At 47.0% G+C, this 26,153-nt stretch overlaps 1 protein-coding gene across 1 annotated transcript in view; it reads left to right on the top strand.

Annotated features, from left to right (window-relative positions):
- Positions 1-25,838, top strand: part of LOC138252353 (myosin-IIIb-like) — a 407,650-nt gene extending 381,812 nt beyond the window's left edge. Inside the window, exons 28-30 of the mRNA XM_069205730.1 lie at positions 4,401-4,724; positions 6,063-6,150; positions 25,547-25,838. Of these exons, the coding sequence (XP_069061831.1) occupies positions 4,401-4,724; positions 6,063-6,122 (384 nt within the window). The 3' untranslated portion in view covers positions 6,123-6,150; positions 25,547-25,838. The remainder of the gene's footprint in view (positions 1-4,400; positions 4,725-6,062; positions 6,151-25,546) is intronic.
- Positions 25,839-26,153: the final 315 nt, after the last annotated feature.

Here is a 26,153-nt window from a genome sequence, read left to right as displayed (position 1 = left end):
ATTACTTCACAGTTACCACCCGACTCTGTGGTAGTAGGGGCAGCTCGCAAAAGAGCAAATTCACATACATCTGGCGACGCCCCACCTCCGGACAAAGAAAGCAGAAAATTTGACGCGGCAGGGAAAAGAGTGGCGTCACAGGCAGCCAACCAGTGGCGCATCGCAAATTCACAAGCGCTGCTGGCCAGATATGACCGCGCACACTGGGACGAGATGCAACTTCTCGTAGACCATCTTCCCCAGGAATACCAAAAAAGGGCGCAGCAAATAGTGGAAGAGGGACAAACGATCTCAAACAATCAAATCCGCTCTTCACTAGACGCAGCCGATACTGCAGCAAGAACAGTCAACACTGCTGTCACCATAAGGAGACACGCTTGGCTACGCACTTCAGGCTTCAAACCTGAAATCCAGCAGGCTGTCCTTAATATGCCCTTCAACGAGAAACAACTGTTTGGCTCGGAAGTGGATACAGCCATTGAAAAACTTAAAAAGGACACAGACACGGCCAAAGCCATGGGCGCACTCTACTCCCCGCAGAGCAGAGGCTCTTTCAGAAAAACTCCATTTAGAGGGGGGTTTCGTGGCCAACCCACAGACACCACCAGCCAACAATCAAGAACCACACCATATCAGGGTTCCTTCCAAAGGGGTGGTTTCAGGGGATATCGGGGGGGTCAATTCCCAAGGAGTAGGGGAAGATTCCAGACTCCAAAAACACCTCCACCTAAACAGTGACTTTCAAGTCACGCAACCCCTTCACTCAACACCAGTGGGGGGAAGACTAAGCCAATTCTACCAAGCTTGGCAACAGATTACAACAGACAATTGGGTATTAGCAATAATCCAACATGGCTATTGCATAGAATTCCACAACTTCCCACCAAACATCCCCCCCAAAACACGCAAAATGTCACAACATCATTTAGAACTTTTAGGACTAGAAGTTCAAGCACTACTGCAAAAGGATGCAATAGAATTAGTACCAGTACAACAAAAAAACACAGGAGTTTACTCCCTGTACTTTCTAATTCCAAAAAGAGACGAAACATTAAGACCAATATTAGATCTCAGGACACTAAATACCTACATCATATCGGACCATTTTCACATGGTCACACTACAAGACATCATTCCACTGCTCAAACAGCAAGATTACATGACCACATTAGACCTAAAGGATGCGTACTTTCATATACCAATACACCCTTCTCACAGAAAGTACCTACGGTTCGTATTCAAAGGAATACATTACCAATTCAAGGTGTTGCCATTCGGAATAACAACTGCACCAAGAGTGTTCACAAAATGTCTAGCAGTAGTAGCAGCACACATCAGGAGACAACAGATACATGTGTTCCCTTACCTAGACGACTGGCTAATCAAAACCAACACAGTAAAAAAATGCGCAAACGACACCACCTTTGTCATACAAACCCTTCACAAACTGGGGTTTTCCATCAACTACACAAAATCACACCTAGAACCGTGTCAAACACAACAATATCTAGGAGCAACCATCAACACATCAAAAGGAATTGCCACTCCAAGTCCACAAAGAGTGCAAGCATTCCACAAGCTAATAAGTGCTATGTTTCCAAACCAAAAGATACAAGCAAAACTTGTGCTAAAACTTCTAGGCATGATGTCATCATGCATAGCCATTGTCCCAAACGCAAGACTACACATGCGACCCTTACAACAGTGTCTAGCATCACAATGGTCACAGGCACAGGGTCAACTTCAAAATCTGGTGTTGGTAGACCGCCAAACATACCTCTCGCTTCTATGGTGGAACAGCAAAAATTTAAACAAAGGGCGGACATTTCAGGACCCAGTGCCTCAATACGTTATAACAACAGATGCTTCCATGACAGGGTGGGGAGCACACCTCAATCACCACAGCATTCAAGGACAATGGGATATACACGAAACAAAACTTCATATCAATTACCTAGAACTGTTGGCAGTATTTCTAGCGTTAAAAGCCTTCCAACCCATAATAACACACAAATACATTCTTGTCAAAACAGACAACATGACAACAATGTATTATCTAAACAAACAAGGAGGAACACACTCAACACAATTGTGCCTCCTAACACAAAAAATTTGGCAGTGGGCGATTCACAACAACATTCGCCTAATAGCACAATTTATTCCAGGAATACAAAACCAACTAGCAGACAACCTTTCGCGAGACCACCAACAAGTCCACGAATGGGAAATTCACCCCCAAGTTCTGAACAAGTACTTTCAAATTTGGGGAACACCCCAGATAGATTTGTTCGCAACAAGAGAAAACTCAAAATGCCAAAACTTCGCATCCAGGTACCCACACCGCGAATCACAAGGCAATGCTCTATGGATGAATTGGTCAGGGATATTTGCGTACGCTTTTCCCCCTCTCCCTCTCCTTCCATATCTAGTAAACAAGTTGAGTCAAAACCAACTCAAACTCATACTGATAGCACCCACATGGGCAAGACAACCTTGGTATACAACTCTACTAGACCTTTCACTAGTACCGCATGTCAAACTACCCAACAGGCCAGATCTGTTAACACAACACAAACAACAGATCAGACATCCAAACCCAGCATCATTGAATCTGGCAATTTGGCTCCTGAAATCCTAGAATTTGGACACTTGGACCTCACACAAGAATGCATGGAGGTCATAAAACAAGCTAGAAAACCTTCCACTAGACACTGCTATGCATCTAAGTGGAAAAGATTTGTTTACTACTGCCATGCCAATCAAATACAACCAGTACATGCCTCTACTAAAGACATAGTAGGATACTTACTACATTTGCAAAAAGCGAATCTCGCTTTTTCATCTATAAAAATACACCTCGCAGCTATATCTGCTTACCTACAAACTACTCATTCATCGTCTCTATTTAGAATACCAGTTATTAAAGCATTCATGGAAGGGCTAAAAAGAATTATACCACCAAGAACACCACCAGTTCCTTCATGGAACCTTAACATCGTCTTAACAAGACTCATGGGTCCCCCTTTCGAACCCATGCATTCCTGTGAAATGCAATATCTAACCTGGAAGGTCGCATTTCTCATTGCAATCACATCCCTCAGAAGAGTAAGTGAAATACAGGCATTTACCATACAAGAACCATTTATTCAAATACACAACAATAAAATAGTTCTAAGAACAAATCCTAAATTTCTGCCAAAAGTAATCTCACCATTCCATTTAAATCAAACAGTAGAATTGCCAGTGTTCTTCCCACAACCAAATTCTGTGGCTGAAAGGGCACTACATACATTGGACATCAAAAGAGCACTAATGTATTACATTGACAGAACAAAGCTAATCAGGAAAACAAAACAACTGTTCATAGCTTTTCAAAAACCACACATAGGAAATCCAATCTCTAAACAAGGCATTGCTAGATGGATAGTCAGGTGCATTCAAACATGCTATCTTAAAGCCAAAAGAGAATTGCCTATTACACCAAAGGCACACTCAACCAGAAAGAAAGGTGCTACAATGGCCTTTCTAGGAAACATTCCTATGAGCGAAATATGTAAGGCTGCAACCTGGTCTACGCCTCATACGTTTACTAAACACTACTGTGTAGACGTACTAAATGCACAACAAGCTACAGTGGGCCAAGCTGTACTAAGAACATTATTCCAAACTACTTCAACTCCTACAGGCTAAACCACCGCTTTTAGGGGAGGTAACTGCTTTACAGTCTATGCCAAACATGTGTATCTGCAGCAACATATGCCATCGAACTGAAAATGTCACTTACCCAGTGTACATCTGTTCGTGGCATTAGTCGCTGCAGATTCACATGTACCCTCCCACCTCCCCGGGAAGCCTGTAGCCGTTTAGAAGTAGATCATAAACCTTAAACATCTGAACATTTGTAAATAATTTTTAGAAACTCTTATCATACATACATATTCACTCCATTGCATGGGCACTATTTATACCAAACAACTCCATCCTCACCCTCTGCGGGGAAAACAATCTAAGATGGAGTCGACGCCCATGCGCAATGGAGCCAAAGAGGGAGGAGTCCTTCGGTCCCGTGACCAAAAAGACTTCTTCGAAGAAAAACAACTTGTAATACTCCGAGCCCAACACCAGGCAGCGGACTGTGCCAAACATGTGAATCTGCAGCGACTAATGCCACGAACAGATGTACACTGGGTAAGTGACATTTTCATTACTTATTATCTAGTCCTAGTTCCTAACTTGTAACACACTTGTTGTAAGGTAAATTGCTGCCCACCATCCTCTCTGGTCTCAAGTGAGACTACAGGAGATCCTAACGTGTTCAACTTGTTGTCACTGTGTTGTTTCTCCCATCCTTCAGTAAACAGCCAGAACTCACCATTTCCTCCTTATTGTGTCTTTCCTAGAAGAGTGACTGGGAACCGGAGTATGAAGAACTGAAGTTCCTGATAAAAGCTCGTTCTTTGGAGGAGGAGGCGGAAAACGCAGAACCCCCCGCTGACCGCTCTCAGGACCGAGTGCACATTCAAATGGCAGAGATCTTCACCCCACCAGAGAAGGGAGGTGACCAAAATAACTCGCCTTCCTTGAAGCGAATCATGGCCCGTAAACTGAAGGGCAGTATCCAGCAGAGTACAGACGTCGAAGGAGGTCGCGCAAGCAGAAGAGCCATCCCTCGACTGTATCCCTCCATACGTCTCGCCATGCGAGAGATCCAGCAGATCCCACAGGTAATCCTTCTCCTGCCCAGACACCCTCCGTAAAGAGAATGTAGTGACAAGTGTACCTTGGGGCTCACCTGAGCGATGTGTTCTCTGCACCAGTGCTGCCCATGAAAAGATATAGGGCCTAATTTAGATCTTGGTGGGTGACTCACTCCGTCACAGCGGGGATGGTTATCTGGTCCACTGAAGTATAATACCCATGGGATATTATGGGGTTTATGTTCCGGCGGATGGGATATCTGTCACCGTTGTGATGGAGTAACTAGTCTGCCAAGATCTGAATCGGGACCACAGTTCTTCATCCGCAGATGGACTGCGCACTTCACATCCTTCCAGGATTAGATCTAATTTGTGCCCTGTTCCTGCCACATATAATTGACAAGTGATTCTGTCTGGGTTTGTTTTTGCAGCAAAAAGTTTGTTTCTTGGTCAGGAGCTCAAAGAATCCGCTAAAAACGTTTAAAAAAAAACACACACATCACTTAGCTAATGTAACTATATTGAGGCATGCAAAGCAAAAGATGAATTGCATATGGGTGTCCTACAAAGTCAAACGGTCAACTCCCTCTTCTGCCCTTTAACAGTCACAATGGATCAATCTCGTGGTTTATTTTAATGTCATTGACAAGAAGCAAATGTTTGCTGCAAAAAAAAAAAAAACAGACAGAATCACTTAGCAATTAAATATGTAACAAACCCATATACCGAGGATTACTGGGCTGCCCCTGTGTGTACTTAACTGCTCCTGCCAAAGGCAGATCTCCAGGTGCACTCCGTCAGCACCGAAGAGGATGGATAACACCCTAGGCGGTGGTATGTGATTCCATCGAAATCAATTTATTGGAATACCGTTTTTGAGGAACCATTCTACCTAAACTGTTTAATGGACATTTTGCAGATTAAATACCATTTACCATTTATAGAAATTAATTCATAAACTGTTTTTTGTTTAAATTTGACTTCTGCAAACTTATTTTTTAAGGGGTTAATACATTAGTTGTAAATCTTACATCCAGATACAGTTTTATTAGAATAGAGCAAAGTCTGCAGCTCTTGGGATTTAGTAAATGAAATTGCCTTGTCACTTGTTAGTTAGTTTTTTATACTTATGCTGAATTAGCTTAACAGGTTCACAGTGTGTAACTGTGTAAACAGGTCTGTGAGTCACATTTTTTCAAGGACACTCTGTTGTGTTGAGGTGATACCACAGCCTCTAGTTGTGTGTGTGTCACAATAATGCCAACCTTTGGTCTCTGTAGATTTGCTGATGTTCTTTCAGTCACATTTAAGGTCACTTTGTTGTTGCAATGTTTTAACCTTAATGCATCTTTTGTCTGATTCTAGTTCACTTATACTCCTTCGGACACGTCTTCAAAGGGTGAACATAAGTCCACCAAACCGTGAACCTAGACAGGCCGCCAGACACTCCTAGGTAAGATTACAACCACCTATAGCTGCGCTTAGGCTCTTCCATGAAAGCTTCTTTCCCCCCGGAGACGTGTATAAATGAGGATCACAACCACTGTGAGATCATGGGTGGCACCATAATGGTCTATTGCTAGCGTTTGGTCATTGGAGTTAACCATTATAGAGACTGAGGGCAGAGTTATCGTAGTGTTACTTTGCCCTTGCGTCAAGCAAGGTAACGCAAGGGCAACCCAGCACTAAAGTCAGATTTACCAAATAACGCAAGGCCACCTTGCCCTGCATGGCTTGGTGAATCTGGATTAACGCAAGGCATTGTAAGTTGCTGCCTTGCGTTACTCTGCCCAGGGAGGCGTTCGATGGTTGGAGCGTGGAAGTGCACTCATGGATTTTGGCCAGTTCCCAGATCTCCCATGGACAGTAGACCTGAAAATGCATCAAAATGCTACGCCTTCCCAGGGGAGGCGTAACGAGAATAATATCATTATTTGTCCTTGTTTTTCCCTCTTTCTATGTGTGCTGTACTCTGCCTCAGAGGATTGCTTTTGTGCAGGAAGATGCACATTCCTGCACAAAGCCAATCCTGCCTGCATCTGCGAAAGGCAGCACGTTGTGCACCAGCGCAGTGAAATGACAGGAATGAGCCATATTTTGTTAAATATCGAACATCGCTGCCCTTTCACGCAGCGCAGGAAGGTCTAGCTGTGTTGTGTGAACGTTTGATAAATCTAAGAGTGGGCAGCGCTCATGAAGGTCTACTCCATGGAATTACGCGGAGTTGGCTAAAAACTCAGTGGAATTCCACGGAGTTCCGTGTGCTGTGGAATGCAGCCTGCCTTACTGGCACCGTGGCCTAAATGCGCCTACTCTGGGAAGCAGTAAGCAGGGTCCGCCCTGGTTAGAAGCACTAACCAGGCTCGACCCTGCTTAGCGCTTCCAAGATCGAACGCATGCAGGGCAGGCATGGGTGGTATGCCGTAGGCAACGAAAGCTGACATTTCTGGCCTCTTGTGCTGACACAGCCCACAGGTCCGAAGCCTGCTGCTCTCAACCACACCTGCACTCTCCCCTTCACCAAGCACACCCCCTGCCTTGCACCAGCCGTGCAGTCGCTTCCTCTGCACTTACACACAGCCTCAGACTGCCCTTGCTTTAGGACTCTGGAGTGCCAGCACTAGGAGCAGCGACCAAGGTCACCACCAGCAGCCTGGTATTTTCACAAAGTGCCTAGCCTTGCTTGCCACTGGGCTTTAAGGCGCTCTCTCAGGCCACACACTTCTCTATCTGGTGGGGACTGCCAGACTACCACTCAGAAGCCGATGCTCCCTCGATCTCCAGCTCTCCCTGCTGGCCTCAGCACCGTACCCCATAGCACCACTTCCTTTCCCAGGGACTCTGGGGGGACAGTTATTTTAAACTGGAGCTCTGAAAGAAAGTTTCCTTTTTTCCAAGCACAGAATCTTTCTCCCCGTCTTTCATATGCAATCACTGTCCATGTCCAGTGCTGGACCCCGTGTGCACATAGAAGAGAAAGCGAAACAAGGGTCTGACCTGGGTCCAGGGTCCTGGTTGCCAGTGGCCTGGCTCTGTGCCCCCCGCTACTGGGCTACTGAGGGAGGCCTGGATCCGTAGCTGGCACTGGTGCAGCCCCTCGTCTCAGCAGCAGCTCCACGTCACAGACCAGCAGAAAGCAAAGCCTGTCATAGGGCAAACGTTGTCTTCATATTGGGCCGAGGGTGACGTGCAGCCCAGTTATGGGTGACACAACGCAAGCGCAGCCTGTCTGTGCTTGCGCTGTATGGCCCATAACTGGGCTACAGTGCAAGTGTTGGGGAGCTCCGCGCCGCTGCTGTGCTAGTGGAGTTTTTGGCCGAACGGAGTGTGAAAAACTCTGTTTACTTCACCAGCGTAGCGGAGCTCACCACCCTCCCCTAGATAAATCTGGCTTTTGGCGTATACCACAACCCTGTTAGTTCCCCATATGATGTGTGACATCATATGGAAATACAAACCCAGGTATGTTCCTGCAGGTAATGTCACTAAGCCACATAGGCCTCCTTTACAATTAAATAAAAATAACACATGCAGAGTTTCCCAAGGAAAATGGGCAATTTGATGCAAAACTGGTGGTTTTCACATAATAATGCTGCATGCGTCAGAATTTACTGTGCAGTTTAGACCTGATGAAATGTACCTGGGGGTGGCTGCAGTAATCTACACAGTACTAATAATGTTGGTATGTGTGTTAACAGCACTTGCCACACATCAGAAAAGGACATGACACTAGTCATCTGGGCCATAAAGTGTGCAGTAATATGAATATAGAGTAACAAGATGTGAGCCCAAGAGCCCTTGCCTAGCACCACATGAGGTGTGAGTGGCTAAGGATGTGCAAGACTGGAGACTGAGTCCAGCAGGCCTCTCCTTGCACCGTGTGGTGTGTGTGGTGCTACAGCTGTACAGGAATGGAGAGTGGGCGCAGCAGACCTCTCCTTGCACCGTGTGGTGCTACAGATGTGCAGGAATAGAGAGTGGGCGCAGCAGACCTCTCCTTGCACCGTGTGGTGCTACAGATGTGCAGGAATAGAGAGTGGGCGCAGCAGACCTCTCCTTGCACCGTGTGGTGCTACAGATGTGCAGGAATAGAGAGTGGGCGCGGCAGGCCTCTCCTTGCACCGTGTGGTGCTACAGATGTGCAGGAATAGAGAGTGGGTGCGGCCGGCCTCTCCTTGCACCGTGTGGTGCGTGAGGTGCTACGGATGTGCAGGAATAGAGAGTGGGTGCAGCAGGCCTCTCCTTGCACCGTGTAGTGCGTGAGGTGCTAAAGATGTGCAGTCTAGGAAGCTGCCCTGATGTGTGGTGAGTACCTATGGTATGAACACCTTATACCAGGTATCCCCTCTTAGTGAAGTGCAGGCAGTGTCTAGAAGACAGAGCTCTTTAGAGGTAGCTGTGGATAAGCAGCCAAAGCTTATCTAGGAAAAATGCAAAGCTCTTACAATACTACTGTAGTCACACAGCACTTACACATATGAAAGAAAACACTCAGCTGTACAAAAATGAAGGTACTTTATTTTTGGAACACAATAACACAAAATACTAGAAGGGCAACCCTCCAATAAGAGGTAAGTAATACTCTAATTATATACACTAGTAAACAGTAATAGGCATAGAAAAGGTTAGAAAACAGTGTAAATAGCAATAACTAATAGAGACCCTAGCGGGAGCCCAAACCATATGCTAATGGAATGCGAACACAGGACCCCCACCTAGGTAAGTGGAATGTGTAGAGGGGAGCTGGGAGTACTAGAAAACCACAGAGGTAAGTAACACAGTACCGCCCAGCGGCCAGAAAAGCAGGAGTAAATCACTGGATGTTCCCCAAACAACCAAAAAAGGAAGGAAAAGAAGACACCCGGACAAAACTGCAAGAAAACCAGCAGTGGATTCCTGAATAAAGAAGACCTGTGGAGAGAGGGGACCAAGTTCAAGAGTCACAGTGGAATCCAGGAGGAGTAGGAGCTACTACCCACCCAGCTGTGGATGCAGGAGTTGGTTGACGGTGAGGAAGAACAGGTCAGCACTGCAGCCCTGGAGTCGAAGAGTTCCTGATGGATGCAGATGAAGGCCGACGTCGGAGGGAAGATTGCAGGTGGGTGTTGGCAAAGGAATTCCACCAAGAAACCTTGGCAAAGGTAAATTTGAGTTTACTGGAAAAGTGGAGCTGCCGGGGTCCAGCAAGGCACAGGAGGACTCAACCCAGGATGGGGAGGCAGAGAGGACCCTCAGCAACACAGAGTCTCCACAGGAGCAAAAGCAGCACCCACAGGAGTCCTACAAGATGGGGACACAGGTATCGCATAGGAAACCCACGCAGCACGACAGAAAGGGATCTCACGCCACAGGAGAACCACTCAGAGGGCTGTGCATCACAGGAAGAAGTGCTGGGCCTGCACGACGCCTGAAGATTCCTTGGAGGAGATGCAAACAGGCCTTGGCAGCTGCAGGAGACATGGTGCATGGGGGTAACAGGAGTCTAGTCTCCGTTAAGAAGGACTCCAGTCTCAGGGTAGCAGGACTCCAGTGTCTCAGGCCAGCAGAACTCTAATCTCAGGCCAGCTGGATTTTAGTCTCAGGCTAGTAGGACTTCAATCTTAGGCTAGTGGGGCTCCAGTCTCAAGACAACAGGACTCTAGTTTCAGGCCAGCAGGACTCCTATCTCAGGACAGTAGAACTCTAGTCTCTAGCCAGCAGGACTCCAGGCCTAAGCTAGTTGAACTTCAAATGCTGGGTGAAAAAGATTCCAGCAACCAAGTTTAAAAGGAGAGAGCAAGTCACTGGGGTCCTGGTTAGCAGGATCCCAGTAGACCCTGTCAAACACACAAAAAAACAGGCAAAAAGTGGGGGTAACCAAACTATAAATAGGCTACTTTTCTACATGCAGTAATAAAGAACGAGTTCAGTAGGCCACTCCTTGCCCCGCATGGTGTGTGAGGTGGTACAGATGTGCAGGAATAGAGAACGAGTTCAGCAGGCCACTCCTTGCACCGCGTGGTGTGTGAGGTGCTGCGGATGTGCAGGAATAGAGAACAAGTTCAGCAGGCCACTCCTTGCACGGCGTGGTCTGTGAGGTGCTACAGTTGTGCAGGAATAGAGAACGAGTTCAGCAGGCCACTCCTTGCACTGCGTGGTGTGTGAGGTGCTACGGATGTGCAGGAATAGAGAACGAGTTCAGCAGGCCACTCCTTGCACGGCGTGGTCTGTGAGGTTGTACGGATGTGCAGGAATAGAGAACGAGTTCAGCAGGCCACTCCTTGCATCGCATGGTGTGAGGTACTACATATGTGCAGGAATATAGAGCGAGTTCAGCAGGCCACTCCTTGCACCGTGTGGTGTGTGAGGTTGTACGAATGTGCAGGAATAGAGAACGAGTTCAGCAGGCCACTCCTTGCACCGCATGGTGTGAGGTGCTACGGATGTGCAGGAATAGAGAACGAGTTCAGCAGGCCACTCCTTGCACCGAGTGGTGTGTGAGGTGCTATGGATTTGCGGGAATAGAACGAGTTCAGCAGGCCACTTCTTGCACCGCATGGTGTGAGGTTCTACAGATGTGCAGGAATAGAGAACGAGTTCAGCAGGCCACTCCTTGCACTGCGTGGTGTGTGAGGTGCTATGGACCTGGGAGTAGCCACTCCAATGCAGATGGACTCTCCAGATATTTTCACTTAGACAATGAAGACTCATCAGGTCATGGCTAGTCTTATTGTCCTTCATTTGGGAGGGGTTGTGTAGGAAAGTACCATCTTGCCTGGCATGTTACCCCCATTTTTCACTGTATATATGTTGTTTTAGTTGTATGTGTCACTGGGACCCTGGTAACCCAGGGCCCCAGTGCTCATAAGTGTGCCTGAATGTGTTACCTGTGTAGTGACTAACTGTCTCACTGAGGCTCTGCTAATCAGAACCTCAGTGGTTATGCTCTCTCATTTCTTTCCAAATTGTCACTAACAGGCTAGTGACTAATTTTACCAATTTACATTGGCTTACTGGAACACCCTTATAATTCCCTAGTATATGGTACTGAGGTACCCAGGGTATTGGGGTTCCAAGAGATCCCTATGGGCTGCAGCATTTCTTTTGCCACCCATAGGGAGCTCTGACAATTCTTACACAGGCCTGCCACTGCAGCCTGAGTGAAATAACGTCCACGTTATTTCACAGCCATTTTACACTGCACTTAAGTAACTTATAAGTCACCTATATGTCTAACCTTTACCTGGTAAAGGTTAGGTGCAAAGTTACTTAGTGTGAGGGCACCCTGGCACTAGCCAAGGTGCCCCCACATTGTTCAGAGCCAATTCCCTGAACTTTGTGAGTGCGGGGACACCATTACACGCGTGTACTACATATAGGTCACTACCTATATGTAGCTTCACAATGGTAACTCCGAATATGGCCATGTAACATGTCTATGATCATGGAATTGCCCCCTCTATGCCATCCTGGCATAGTTGGCACAATCCCATGATCCCAGTGGTCTGTAGCACAGACCCTGGTACTGCCAAACTGCCCTTCCTGGGTTTTCACTGCAGCTGCTGCCAACCCCTCAGACAGGCATCTGCCCTCCTGGGGTCCAGCCAGGCCTGGCCCAGGATGGCAGAACAAAGAACTTCCTCTGAGAGAGGGTGTTACACCCTCTCCCTTTGGAAAATGGTGTGAAGGCAGGGGAGGAGTAGCCTCCCCCAGCCTCTGGAAATGCTTTGTTGGGCACAGATGTGCCCAATTCTGCATAAGCCAGTCTACACCGGTTCAGGGGACCCCTTAGCCCTGCTCTGGCGCGAAACTGGACAAAGGAAAGGGGAGTGACCACTCCCCTGACCTGCACCTCCCCTGGGAGGTGTCCAGAGCTCCTCCAGTGTGCTCCAGACCTCTGCCATCTTGGAAACAGAGGTGCTGCTGGCACACTGGACTGCTCTGAGTGGCCAGTGCCACCAGGTGACGTCAGAGACTCCTTCTGATAGGCTCCTTCAGGTGTTAGTAGCCTATCCTCTCTCCTAGGTAGCCAAACCCTCTTTTATGGCTATTTAGGGTCTCTGTCTCTGGGGAAACTTTAGATAACGAATGCAAGAGCTCATCCGAGTTCCTCTGCATCTCTCTCTTCACCTTCTGCCAAGGAATCGACTGCTGACTGCGCTGGAAGCCTGCAACACTGCAACAAAGTAGCAAAGACGACTACTGTAACTCTGTAACGCTGATCCTGCCGCCTTCTCGACTGTTTTCCTGGTGGTGCATGCTGTGGGGGTAGTCTGCCTCCTCTCTGCACTAGAAGCTCCGAAGAAATCTCCCATGGGTCGACGGAATCTTCCCCCTGCAACCGCAGGCACCAAAAAGCTGCATTACCGGTCCTTTGGGTCTCCTCTCAGCATGACGAGCGAGGTCCCTCGAATCCAGCAACTCTGTCCAAGTGGCCCCCACAGTCCAGTGACTCTTCAGGCCAAGTTTGGTGGAGTTAAGTCCTTGCCTCACCTCGCTAGACTGCATTGCTGGGAACCGCGACTTTTGTAGCTACTCCGGCCCCTGTGCACTTCCGGCGGAAATCCTTTGTGCACAGCCAAGCCTGGGTCCACGGCACTCTAACCTGCATTGCACGACTTTCTAAGTTGGTCTCCGGCGACGTGGGACTCCTTTGTGCAACTTCGGCGAGCACCGTTTTACGCATCCTCGTAGTGCCTGTTTCTGGCACTTCTCCGGGTGCTACCTGCTTCAGTGAGGGCTCTTTGTCTTGCTCGACGTCCCCTCTCTCTGCAGGTCCAATTTGCGACCTCCTGGTCCCTCCTGGGCCCCAGCAGCGTCCAAAAACGCCAAACGCACGATTTGCGTGTAGCAAGGCTTGTTGGCGTCCATCCGGCGGGAAAACACTTCTGCACGACTCTCCAAGGCGTGGGGGATCCATCCTCCAAAGGGGAAGTCTCTAGCCCTTGTCGTTCCTGCAGTATTCACAGTTCTTCAGCCTAGTAAGAGCTTCTTTGCACCAACCGCTGGCATTTCTTGGGCATCTGCCCATCTCCGAGCTGCTTGTGACTTTTGGACTTGGTCCCCTTGTTCCACAGGTACCCTCAGTCAGGAATCCATCGTTGTTGCATTGCTGATTTGTGTTTTCCTTGCATTTTCCCTCTAACACGACTATTTTGTCCTTAGGGGAACTTTAGTGCACTTTGCACTCACTTTTCAGGGTCTTGGGGAGGGTTATTTTTCTAACTCTCACTATTTTCTAATAGTCCCAGCGACCCTCTACAAGGTCACATAGGTTTGGGGTCCATTCGTGGTTCACATTCCACTTTTGGAGTTTATGGTTTGTGTTGCCCCTATCCCTATGTTTCCCCATTGCATCCTATTGTAACTATACATTGTTTGCACTGTTTTCTAAGACTATACTGCATATTTTTGCTATTGTGTATATATATCTTGTGTATATTTCCTATCCTCTCACTGAGGGTACACTCTAAGATACTTTGGCATATTGTCATAAAAATAAAGTACCTTTATTTTTAGTATAACTGTGTATTGTGTTTTCTTATGATATTGTGCATATGACACTAAGTGGTACTGTAGTAGCTTCACACGTCTCCTAGTTCAGCCTAAGCTGCTCTGCTAAGCTACCATTATCTATCAGCCTGAGCTGCTAGACACCCTATACACTAATAAGGGATAACTGGGCCTGGTGCAAGGTGCAAGTACCCCTTGGTACTCACTACAAGCCAGTCCAGCCTCCTACATTGGTTGTGCAGCGGTGGGATAAGTGCTTTGAGACTACTTACCACTCTTGTCATTGTACTTTTCATAAGAGAAAAATATAGAAAACAAGGTCAGTGTATATACACATAGCCAAAAAGTTTTGCATTTCCTCTTTTCACTCTTTTCTAAGTGCTGAAAAGTACTTCTAAACTTTCTAAAAAGTACTAAAAAATTTGAAAAGTTTTTTTCTCTGTCTTTCTAAAAGCTCTGACAAACTTTTTTCTCTTTTTCTATCACTTTAACTCTCTCTAAAAATGTCTGGCACAGGCCAAAATGTTGACCTGTCTAAGATTGCATATGATCACCTTAGCTGGAAAGGAGCAAGGAGTTTCTGCATAGAGAGAGGTTTGAGTGTAGGGAAGAATCCTTCCTTGGAACTGTTACTTAACATGCTTAGAGAACATGATAAGGCTAAAAGTGCCCCATCTGTTGAAAAAGTAGCTAATGGTTCTCAATCTGATCCAGGGATTCCCCCAGGAAAAGATTCAGGAAAGAAACTTCCAAGCCTGCCCATTACTAGACAGTCTAGCATAGTTGGTAATGATGATGAGCCACACCATACAAATAGTGTTGTCTCACATCATAGCAAAAGCATTTATTCTCACCATACTGGTAGTGATGTTTCTGTTAGCCAAGCTGTTAGGGTGGCTTCTGTAAGGGACAGGTCTCCTTCTGTTCATTCCCATCATACCTCTGTATCTAGGAATGTCCCTCCCACCAACCCTGATGACAGAATGTTAGAGAGGGAACTCAATAAGTTGAGGGTGGAACAAACCAGACTGAAGCTTAAAAAGCAACAGCTGGATTTGGATAGACAGTCTTTTGAACTAGAGAAGGAAAGACAGAAGTTGGGTTTAGAAACCCATGGTGGCAGCAGCAGTATTCCCCATAGTCATCCTGCAAAAGAGCATGATTCCAGGAATCTGCACAAGATAGTTCCCCCTAATAAGGAGGGGGATGACATTAACAAGTGGTTTGCTGCACTTGAGAGGGCCTGTGTTGTACAGGATGTCCCTCAAAGGCAGTGGGCTGCTATCCTATGGCTATCATTTAGTGGAAAAGGTAGGGATAGGCTCCTTACTGTGAAAGAAAATGATGCCAATAATTTCCAAGTTCTTAAGAATGCACTCCTGGATGGTTATGGCTTAACCACTGAACAATACAGGATAAAGTTCAGAGAGACCAAAAAGGAGTCTTCACAAGACTGGGTTGATTTCATTGACCATTCAGTGAAGGCCTTGGAGGGGTGGTTACATGGCAGTAAAGTTACTGATTATGACAGCCTGTATAACTTAATCCTGAGAGAGCATATTCTTAATAATTGTGTGTCTGATTTGTTGCACCAGTACTTGGTGGACTCTGATCTGACCTCTCCCCAAGAATTGGGAAAGAAGGCAGACAAATGGGTCAGAACAAGGGTGAACAGAAAAGTTCATACAGGGGGTGACAAAGATGGCAACAAAAAGAAGGATGGTAAGTCTTCAGACAAGGGTGGGGACAAATCTAAAAATGAGTCTTCATCAGGCCCACAAAAACACTCTGGTGGGGGTGGTGGGTCCAAATCCTCCTTTAATCAGAACAAGGAAAAGAAACCATGGTGCTATTTATGTAAAATAAAAGGCCATTGGACAACAGATCCCAGTTGTCCAAAGAAAAGCACCAATGCTCCTACCACTACAACCCCTACTGCTACCCCTAGTGTCCCTACTAATAGCAGTGGTGGTGGGAGCAAACCTACTAATAGCCAATCCAAGGGAGTAGCTTGGCTCAGTATTGGTAACTTAGTTGGGGTTGGCCTTGTTAGGGAGGCCACAGAGGCTGTGTTAGTCTCTGAGGGGGCTATTGATTTAGCCACCTTAGTTGCTTGTCCCCTTAATATGGATAAGTACAAGCAGCTACCCCTAATAAATGGTGTTGAGGTTCAGGCCTACAGGGACTCTGGAGCTCGTGTGACTATGGTCATAGAGAAACTGGTCCACCCTGAACAACACCTACTTGGTCACCAGTACCAAGTAACCGATGCTCACAACAACACACTTAGCCACCCCATGGCTGTTGTTAATCTCAACTGGGGGGGGGGGGGTTACTGGTCCAAAGAAAGTTGTGGTAGCCACAGATTTACCTGTAGACTGTCTACTAGGAAATGATTTGGAGACATCAGCTTGGTCAGATGTGGAGTTGGAGGCCCATGCAGCAATGCTGGGCATCCCAGGGCATATTTTTGCTTTAACCAGGGCTCATGCCAAAAAGCAAAAAGGACAGGGAAGCTTGGATCCTGGAACAATGGACCAAGTGCTCTCTAAAGCTAGGGCTAGTAGAAGCAAACCACTTCCTACTATCCCTCCCTCTACAGTGGATTCAACTTCTGAGGAAGAAGAATTCCCTCCCTGTGCAGAACCTACACCAGAGGAGCTTGAAGCAGACACTGCTGAGCTTTTGGGTGAAGGGGGGCCTGCCAGGGAGGAGCTGAGTGTGGCACAGCAAACCTGTCCCACATTAGAGGGTCTAAGACAGCAAGCTGTCAAACAGGCTAATGGGGATGTCAGTGACTCTCACAGAGTTTACTGGGAGGACAACCTCTTGTACACTGAGCATAGGGATCCTAAACCTGGAGCTGCCAGGAGATTAGTGATTCCTCAGGAGTACAGAAAGTTCCTCCTAACTCTAGCCCACGACATTCCCCTAGCTGGACATCTGGGGCAAATGAAAACTTGGGACAGGCTTGTTCCCCTGTTTCATTGGCCTAGAATGTCTGAGGACACAAAGGAATTTTGTAAGTCCTGTGAAACCTGTCAAGCCAGTGGCAAGACAAGTGGCACTCCAAAGGCACCCCTTATTCCACTGCCTGTGGTTGGGGTTCCCTTTGAAAGGGTAGGGGTTGACATAGTTGGCCCCCTTGACCCTCCTACTGCTTCAGGCAATAGGTTTATCTTGGTGGTAGTGGACCATGCCACAAGATATCCTGAAGCTATTCCTTTAAGGACCACTACAGCTCCTGCAGTGGCAAAGGCCCTCCTGGGAATATTTTCCAGGGTGGGCTTCCCAAAGGAAGTAGTATCAGACAGGGGAAGCAATTTCATGTCTGCATACTTAAAGGCCATGTGGAAGGAGTGTGGTGTGACTTATAAGTTAACTACACCCTATCATCCACAAACTAATGGACTGGTGGAGAGATTTAATAAAACTCTCAAAGGCATGATTATGGGTCTCCCTGAAAAACTCCGCAGGAGATGGGATATCCTCCTACCATGCCTCCTTTTTGCCTACAGGGAGGTACCCCAGAAAGGAGTGGGCTTCAGCCCCTTTGAACTTCTTTTTGGACACCCTGTTAGGGGTCCACTCACACTTGTAAAGGAGGGTTGGGAACAACCTTTAAAAGCTCCTAAGCAGGATATTGTGGATTATGTACTTGGCCTCAGATCAAGGATGGCTGAGTACATGAAAAAGGCCAGCAAAAACCTTCAGGCCAGCCAAGAGCTCCAGAAGCAATGGTATGATCAGAAGGCTGTTTTGGTTCAGTACCAACCAGGGCAGAAAGTGTGGGTCTTGGAGCCTGTGGCCCCAAGAGCACTCCAAGATAAATGGAGTGGACCCCACACAATTGTTGAAAAGAAGGGAGAAGTCACCTATTTAGTTGACTTAGGCACTGCAAGGAGTCCCCTTAGGGTGCTCCATGTCAACCGCCTGAAACCCTACTATGACAGGGCTGATCTCACCCTGCTCATGGCAACTGATGAGGGACAGGAAGAAGACAGTGATCCTCTACCTGATCTCTTCTCTTCCACAGAATAAGATGCTCTTGTGGAAGGGGTAGTTTTGGCTGATTGTCTTACTGCTGAGCAGAAAGACCATTGCCTAAATCTCCTGGGTCAGTTTTCTGAACTCTTCTCTACTGTGCCAGGCACCACTTCTTGGTGTGAGCACACTATAGATACTGGAGACAGTTTACCTGTCAAAAGTAAGATCTATAGGCAGCCTGACCATGTTAGGGACTGCATAAAGCAAGAGGTCCAGAAAATGTTAGAACTAGGAGTGGTTGAGCACTCTGAAAGTCCATGGGCTTCTCCTGTGGTACTTGTACCAAAACCCCATTCCAAAGATGGAAAGAAGGAAATGCGGTTTTGTGTAGACTATAGAGGTCTCAACTTGGTAACCAAAACTGATGCTCACCCTATACCCAGGGCAGATGAGCTCATAGATACACTGGCATCTGCCAAGTATCTAAGCACTTTTGATTTGACTGCAGGGTATTGGCAGATCAAATTGTCAGAAGATGCTAAACCTAAGACTGCATTTTCAACCATTGGAGGCCATTACCAGTTTACTGTAATGTCTTTTGGTTTGAAAAATGCACCTGCCACTTTTCAGAGGTTGGTGAATACAGTCCTGCAAGGCCTGGAAGCTTTCAGTGCAGCATATTTGGACGATATAGCTGTCTTTAGCTCCAGCTGGGATGATCACCTGGTCCACCTATGGAAAGTTTTGGAGGCCCTGCAAAAGGCAGGCCTCACTATCAAGGCTTCAAAGTGCCAGATAGGGCAGGGGAAGGTGGTTTATCTGGGACACCTTGTTGGTGGGGAACAGTTGCACCACTTCAGGGGAAAATCCAAACAATTATTGATTGGGTTCCCCCTACCACTCAGACTCAGGTGAGAGCCTTCCTAGGCCTCACTGGGTATTACAGGAGGTTCATTAAGAACTATGGCTCCATTGCAGCCCCTCTTAATGACCTCACATCCAAGAAAATGCCTAAAAAGGTATTATGGACAGCAAACTGTCAGAAAGCTTTTGAGGAGCTGAAGCAGGCCATGTGCTCTGCACCTGTCCTGAAAAGCCCTTGTTACTCTAAAAAATTCTATGTCCAGACTGATGCATCTGAATTAGGAGTAGGGGCAGTCCTATCACAACTTAATTCTGAGGGCCAGGATCAACCTGTTGCTTTTATTAGTAGGAGGTTGACCCCTAGAGAAAAGCGTTGGTCTGCCATAGAGAGGGAGGCCTTTGCTGTGGTCTGGGCTCTGAAGAAGTTGAGGCCATACCTGTTTGGCACTCACTTCATTGTTCAGACAGACCACAAACCTCTACTTTGGCTAAAACAAATGAAAGGTGAAAATCCTAAATTGTTGAGGTGGTCCATATCCCTACAGGGAATGGACTATACAGTGGAACATAGACCTGGGAGTAGCCACTCCAATGCAGATGGACTCTCCAGATATTTCCACTTAGACAATGAAGACTCATCAGGTCATGGCTAGTCTTATTGTCCTTCATTTGGGGGGGGGGTTGTGAAGGAAAGTACCATCTTGCCTGGCATGTTACCCCCATTTTTCACTGTATATATGTTGTTTTAGTTGTATGTGTCACTGGGACCCTGGTAACCCAGGGCCCCAGTGCTCATAAGTGTGCCTGAATGTGTTACCTGTGTAGTGACTAACTGTCTCACTGAGGCTCTGCTAATCAGAACCTCAGTGGTTATGCTCTCTCATTTCTTTCCAAATTGTCACTAACAGGCTAGTGACTAATTTTACCAATTTACATTGGCTTACTGGAACACCCTTATAATTCCCTAGTATATGGTACTGAGGTACCCAGGGTATTGGGGTTCCAAGAGATCCCTATGGGCTGCAGCATTTCTTTTGCCACCCATAGGGAGCTCTGACAATTCTTACACAGGCCTGCCACTGCAGCCTGAGTGAAATAACGTCCACGTTATTTCACAGCCATTTTACACTGCACTTAAGTAACTTATAAGTCACCTATATGTCTAACCTTTACCTGGTAAAGGTTAGGTGCAAAGTTACTTAGTGTGAGGGCACCCTGGCACTAGCCAAGGTGCCCCCACATTGTTCAGAGCCAATTCCCTGAACTTTGTGAGTGCGGGGACACCATTACACGCGTGTACTACATATAGGTCACTACCTATATGTAGCTTCACAATGGTAACTCCGAATATGGCCATGTAACATGTCTATGATCATGGAATTGCCCCCTCTATGCCATCCTGGCATAGTTGGCACAATCCCATGATCCCAGTGGTCTGTAGCACAGACCCTGGTACTGCCAAACTGCCCTTCCTGGGGTTTCACTGCAGCTGCTGCCAACCCCTCAGACAGGCATCTGCCCTCCTGGGGTCCAGCCAGGCCTGGCCCAGGATGGCAGAACAAAGAACTTCCTCTGAGAGAGGGTGTTACACCCTCTCCCTTTGGAAAATGGTGTGAAGGCAGGGGAGGAGTAGCCTCCCCCAGCCTCTGGAAATGCTTTGTTGGGCACAGATGTGCCCAATTCTGCATAAGCCAGTCTACACCGGTTCAGGGGACCCCTTAGCCCTGCTCTGGCGTGAAACTGGACAAAGGAAAGGGGAGTGACCACTCCCCTGACCTGCACCTCCCCTGGGAGGTGTCCAGAGCTCCTCCAGTGTGCTCCAGACCTCTGCCATCTTGGAAACAGAGGTGCTGCTGGCACACTGGACTGCTCTGAGTGGCCAGTGCCACCAGGTGACGTCAGAGACTCCTTCTGATAGGCTCCTTCAGGTGTTAGTAGCCTATCCTCTCTCCTAGGTAGCCAAACCCTCTTTTCTGGCTATTTAGGGTCTCTGTCTCTGGGGAAACTTTAGATAACGAATGCAAGAGCTCATCCGAGTTCCTCTGCATCTCTCTCTTCACCTTCTGCCAAGGAATCGACTGCTGACCGCGCTGGAAGCCTGCAACACTGCAACAAAGTAGCAAAGACGACTACTGCAACTCTGTAACGCTGATCCTGCCGCCTTCTCGACTGTTTTCCTGGTGGTGCATGCTGTGGGGGTAGTCTGCCTCCTCTCTGCACTAGAAGCTCCGAAGAAATCTCCTGTGGGTCGACGGAATCTTCCCCCTGCAACCGCAGGCACCAAAAAGCTGCATTACCAGTCCCTTGGGTCTCCTCTCAGCACGACGAGCGAGGTCCCTCGAATCCAGCAACTCTGTCCAAGTGGCCCCCACAGTCCAGTGACTCTTCAGTCCAAGTTTGGTGGAGGTAAGTCCTTGCCTCACCTCGCTAGACTGCATTGCTGGGAACCGCGACTTTTGCAGCTACTCCGGCCCCTGTGCACTTCCGGCGGAAATCCTTTGTGCACAGCCAAGCCTGGGTCCACGGCACTCTAACCTGCATTGCACAACTTTCTAAGTTGGTCTCCGGCGACGTGGGGCTCCTTTGTGTAACTTCGGGTGAGCACCGTTTCACGCATCCTCGTAGTGCCTGTTTCTGGCACTTCTCTGGGTGCTACCTGCTGCTGAGAGGGCTCCTTGTCTTGCTCGACCTCCCCTCTCTCTCCTGGTCCAATTTGCGACCTCCTGGTCCCTCCAGGGCCACAGCAGCGTCCAAAAACGCTAACCGCACGATTTGCAGCTAGCAAGGCTTGTTGGCGTTCTTTTGGCGGGAAAACACTTCTGCACGACTCTCCACGGCGAGCGGGATCCGTCCACCAAAGGGGAAGTCTCTAGCCCTTTTCGTTCCTGCAGAAACCTCTGCTTCTTCTGTCCAGTAGAAGCTTCTTTGCACCCACAGCTGTCATTTCCTGGGCATATGCCCATCTCCGACTTGCTTGTGACTTTTGGACTTGGTCCCCTTGTTCCACAGGTACCCTAGATTGGAAATCCATCGTTGTTGCATTGTTGGTTTGTGTCTTTCCTGCATTATTCCTCTAACACGACTTCTTTGTCCTTAGGGGAACTTCAGTGCACTTTGCACTCACTTTTCAGGGTCTTGGGGAGGGTTATTTTTCTAACTCTCACTATTTTCTAATAGTCCCAGCGACCCTCTACAAGGTCACATAGGTTTGGGGTCCATTCGTGGTTCGCATTCCACTTTTGGAGTATATGGTTTGTGTTGCCCCTATCCCTATGTTTCCCCATTGCATCCTATTGTAACTATACATTGTTTGCACTGTTTTCTAAGACTATACTGCATATTTTTGCTATTGTGTATATATATCTGGTGTATATTTCCTATCCTCTCACTGAGGGTACACTCTTAGATACTTTGGCATATTGTCATAAAAATAAAGTACCTTTATTTTTATTATAACTGTGTATTGTGTTTTCTTATGATATTGTGCAAGTGACACTTGTGGTACTGTAGTAGCTTCACTCGTCTCCTAGTTCAGCCTAAGCTGCTCTGCTAAGCTACCATTATCTATCAGCCTAAGCTGCTAGACACCCTATACACTAATAAGGGATAACTGGGCATGGTGCAAGGTGCAAGTACCCCTTGGTACTCACTACAAGCCAGTCCAGCCTCCTACAGTTAGGTGCTATGGATTTGCAGGAATAGAACGAGTTCAGCAGGCCACTTCTTGCACCGCATGGTGTGAGGTTCTACAGATGTGCAGGAATAGAGAACGAGTTCAGCAGGCCACTCCTTGCACTGCGTGGTGTGTGAGGTGCTATGGATGTGCAGGAATAGAGAACGAGTTCAGCAGGCCACTCCTTGCACCGCGTGGTGTGTGAGGTACTACATATGTGCAGGAATAGAGAACGAGTTCAGCAGGCCACTCCTTGCACCGCGTGGTGTGTGAGGTGCTATGGATGTGCAGCAATAGAGAACGAGTTCAGCAGGCCACTCCTTCCACCCCGTGTCGTGTGAGGTTCTACATATGTGCAGGAATAGAGAATGATTTCAGCAGGCCACTCCTTGCACGGCGTGGTGTGTGAGGTTCTACAGATGTGAAGGGGAATAGAGAACGAGTTCAGCAGGCCACTCCTTCACCGCATGGTGTGAGAGATTCTACAGATGTGCAGGAATGTCCATTATATACAGCAGGCCACATCTTGCACCGTGTGGTGTGTGCAGAGCGAGGGGTACACATGCATATGATGTGACTCCAACATCCTGTGGCACCCGTTCCTTCACCTTGTCAGTGTGAAGGCCAATGGATGCGCCGAAGCGGAGTTATCCAGGCCTTATGCTGGAATGATACCCCTGCAGCCTGAAATCCAATCCCTAAGTAGACTTACTTGATGTCAAATTGTTACCTCAATGAAGGGTCATTGACTGGAACACTGGATTGGTGAAGTGTTAGTGCCTTTCACCACTGTAGTAATAAAAATTTTAAAAAAACTGAAAGTTCATCTTTGTTTATACATCATATGTGAGAAGTAATAGACCAATTCATTACTGGAAAAGAAAATGAGGAAAACTCCTAGAAGTAAACAAATTTGTATGTGAACTTGAAGTGTTTTCAACATAAATACATTTTCAATTTATTCCCAGTTAGATTGGATGAGGGTTGTAGCACTGAATACTGAGCATAAGATTACCAATAGTCGAGATGATTATGGACAGAATATTGGGGAAGAAAATATGGAAAGATAAGTGCATATAGAGGGATTATAGATTTCCTCTCCCTAATTCCACATCTACGTACCTGGAGCATAGATACAAATATGTCAGGTTTGAAAATCTGTACTCGCAACTCTCGATATTTTGGAGTCTATATTCTATTCTTGAGATTTGTATGCTTCGATATTCTGTCCTCGTTATTCAGGGAGCATACCCAAAAGGAGAAATCATTTACGCTAAACTCTTTGTCTCCACTGTGCAAAAACTAAGGGCCTGATTACAGTTTGGCGGATGGGTCTTCTCCGTCACAAACATGATGGCTATCCCGCCCGCCATATTATGATTCCATAATATCCTATGGAAGTGGTAATACAGTGGATGGGAGATCCGTCACATTTATGACAGAGTAACCCTCTAATTCATGCCCTAAGTTATCCACCGTTGAGTATCTTGCTCCAGAAATCTCAACATCCCAAGAGTTTGTCAAAATCTCACAGATGATTTTAATAAGACTAACATCAGCAACATGTGTGACTGGATAGCTCAAATCCAAGCACCTCTGATCCTTTACTTCTGGCAAATGTTCTTTCTCTCCGCTCTGATTTTCACTGGTTATCTGATATCACCACTCTTTGGCTTCTGAAGGGAGCAGGACCTGTTGAGTCCTGTGGTACCGGATTCCAGGGGGTATAACCGTTCACTGTCGCCTCCTTCCAAAGACGTGTGACTGATCATTGGTAGACTAGCTCATTGCCGTGTCCTTTAAGGTCAGCCGGGTAAAGCTCGATAGTCATTGTTAGAGCAAGAGTAGGTGCTAAGTGGATGAATGAGGGGCAGCCTCCAATAAGCAGATCTTATTAGAAAGTTATCCTCTATGGGACCCTCGGAAAAAGGTTGAGTATTTTCTGAACTGATAGGATGAAATACATTTTTCCTTGGTATGTTAAAGCTCATCTTGAACGCGCTCTGAGCGGAGCAAAGAATGAAACTCATTGGGGAGCGGCATATGGAGGAGAAGGAAGGGTTAGGTCCTTACCAGGCCTGGGATCTAGTGGGTAACCGGGGCACCAGGCTGTCTGACTAGGTGTGCTACTCAGCCAGGAAGTGAAAGGGTGTAGATTTGAGAGTGGAAGAGTGAGTAGTAGAAAAAATTATCCCCAATAAGAGTCTGATATCAGCAGACTTCAACCACAAAAGCCTGACAGATTATTTGAACTTTACCGGCTCCATTAGTGAGAAAGTTTATTGCATAATACTTGGAAAAACAGTAGTTTCAGAAGATACTAAAGTCATTTCCTGGAGTACTCTTAAAAATGCATTGTGTTTTGGAAGGATTACACCTGCTTAAAGTGAAACTAAAGACTTACTTCTGCACCTATCTGTGTCCCTCATGCTGAGATGGACTGTGCTACTTGCATCATCCAACCTACCTCTGTGCACAACTATCCACTTCTACTAATCGGCACTCCACTGCACAGAAGTATGATAGGTCCATGGCCCAGGAACTTCCTTGGACAAATTTCACCACAAAGATCCCTAGCTGTGTTGCATTTGACTGGATATTAATTGCAGCTCCAATCAAATGTCTGTTTTCTAAACTCTTCCCCAGTTCTGCTTACACCAGGTGTAGATGTCCGATTTGGGAGTCCAGTGCTATGACTGTGTCAACATAATGATTCTGGGGTGCAGGTCTGAGACTGACCACACACATGCTTACTTGTGCATTAATCACACCCACTGTCTGCCTTTACCATGAAATCAATGTTTCAAGGTGTGTTCCTCTTTTCCCTCCACAGACTTGTTACATCCTGCTCCTGAGACCTCCGGGTACCGCAGCTGGGCTGCGAGCTCTAGAAGTGGACTGGGTGGAAGAACGAGACTAAACATCACACTCCTTCCTTTTCATTGACACAGGGACAAGGGAGGTTCTGGCTCTCACTGAAGGTCTTGTCTCCATGTGGACAAGCTTCCTGGATCTCCTCCTCCACAGATCCTTTGCTGCTATTTCCAAGGAATGTAGAAGCAGATCCTAAAGATTTTTAAATGTTTTATACATGTTCATGATGTTTAATAAAGTTTAAGGATGAATTTCTTGTAAGGCTCAAATTTCAGAGATGTGTTAATGATCTGACTCCAGGTGTATTGTTCTTCTAAAGGTTTACACGTTCTATTGATTCACAATCTACCTCCCTCACTCCTCCTATCTCTCTATCCCACTATCTAACTCCCTCACTCTCCACCTCCTCCTATCTTCCTATCTCTCTATCTATTTCCCTATCTATCGATTTCCCTATCTATTTTCTCTATCTATTTCTCTATCTCTCCCCCCTCCCTCAGCCCCTCTATTACCTATCTTCCTATCCTCTCACTCTACCTCTCACCCTCACCCACCTCTACAACCCC

Source organism: Pleurodeles waltl, chromosome 1_2, assembly GCF_031143425.1.
Source record: "Pleurodeles waltl isolate 20211129_DDA chromosome 1_2, aPleWal1.hap1.20221129, whole genome shotgun sequence".
In the NCBI taxonomy this organism is placed as follows: Eukaryota; Metazoa; Chordata; class Amphibia; order Caudata; family Salamandridae; genus Pleurodeles; species Pleurodeles waltl.
Note: the sequence above shows the minus strand (reverse complement) of the source record. Positions and strands in the feature narration are given on the sequence as shown.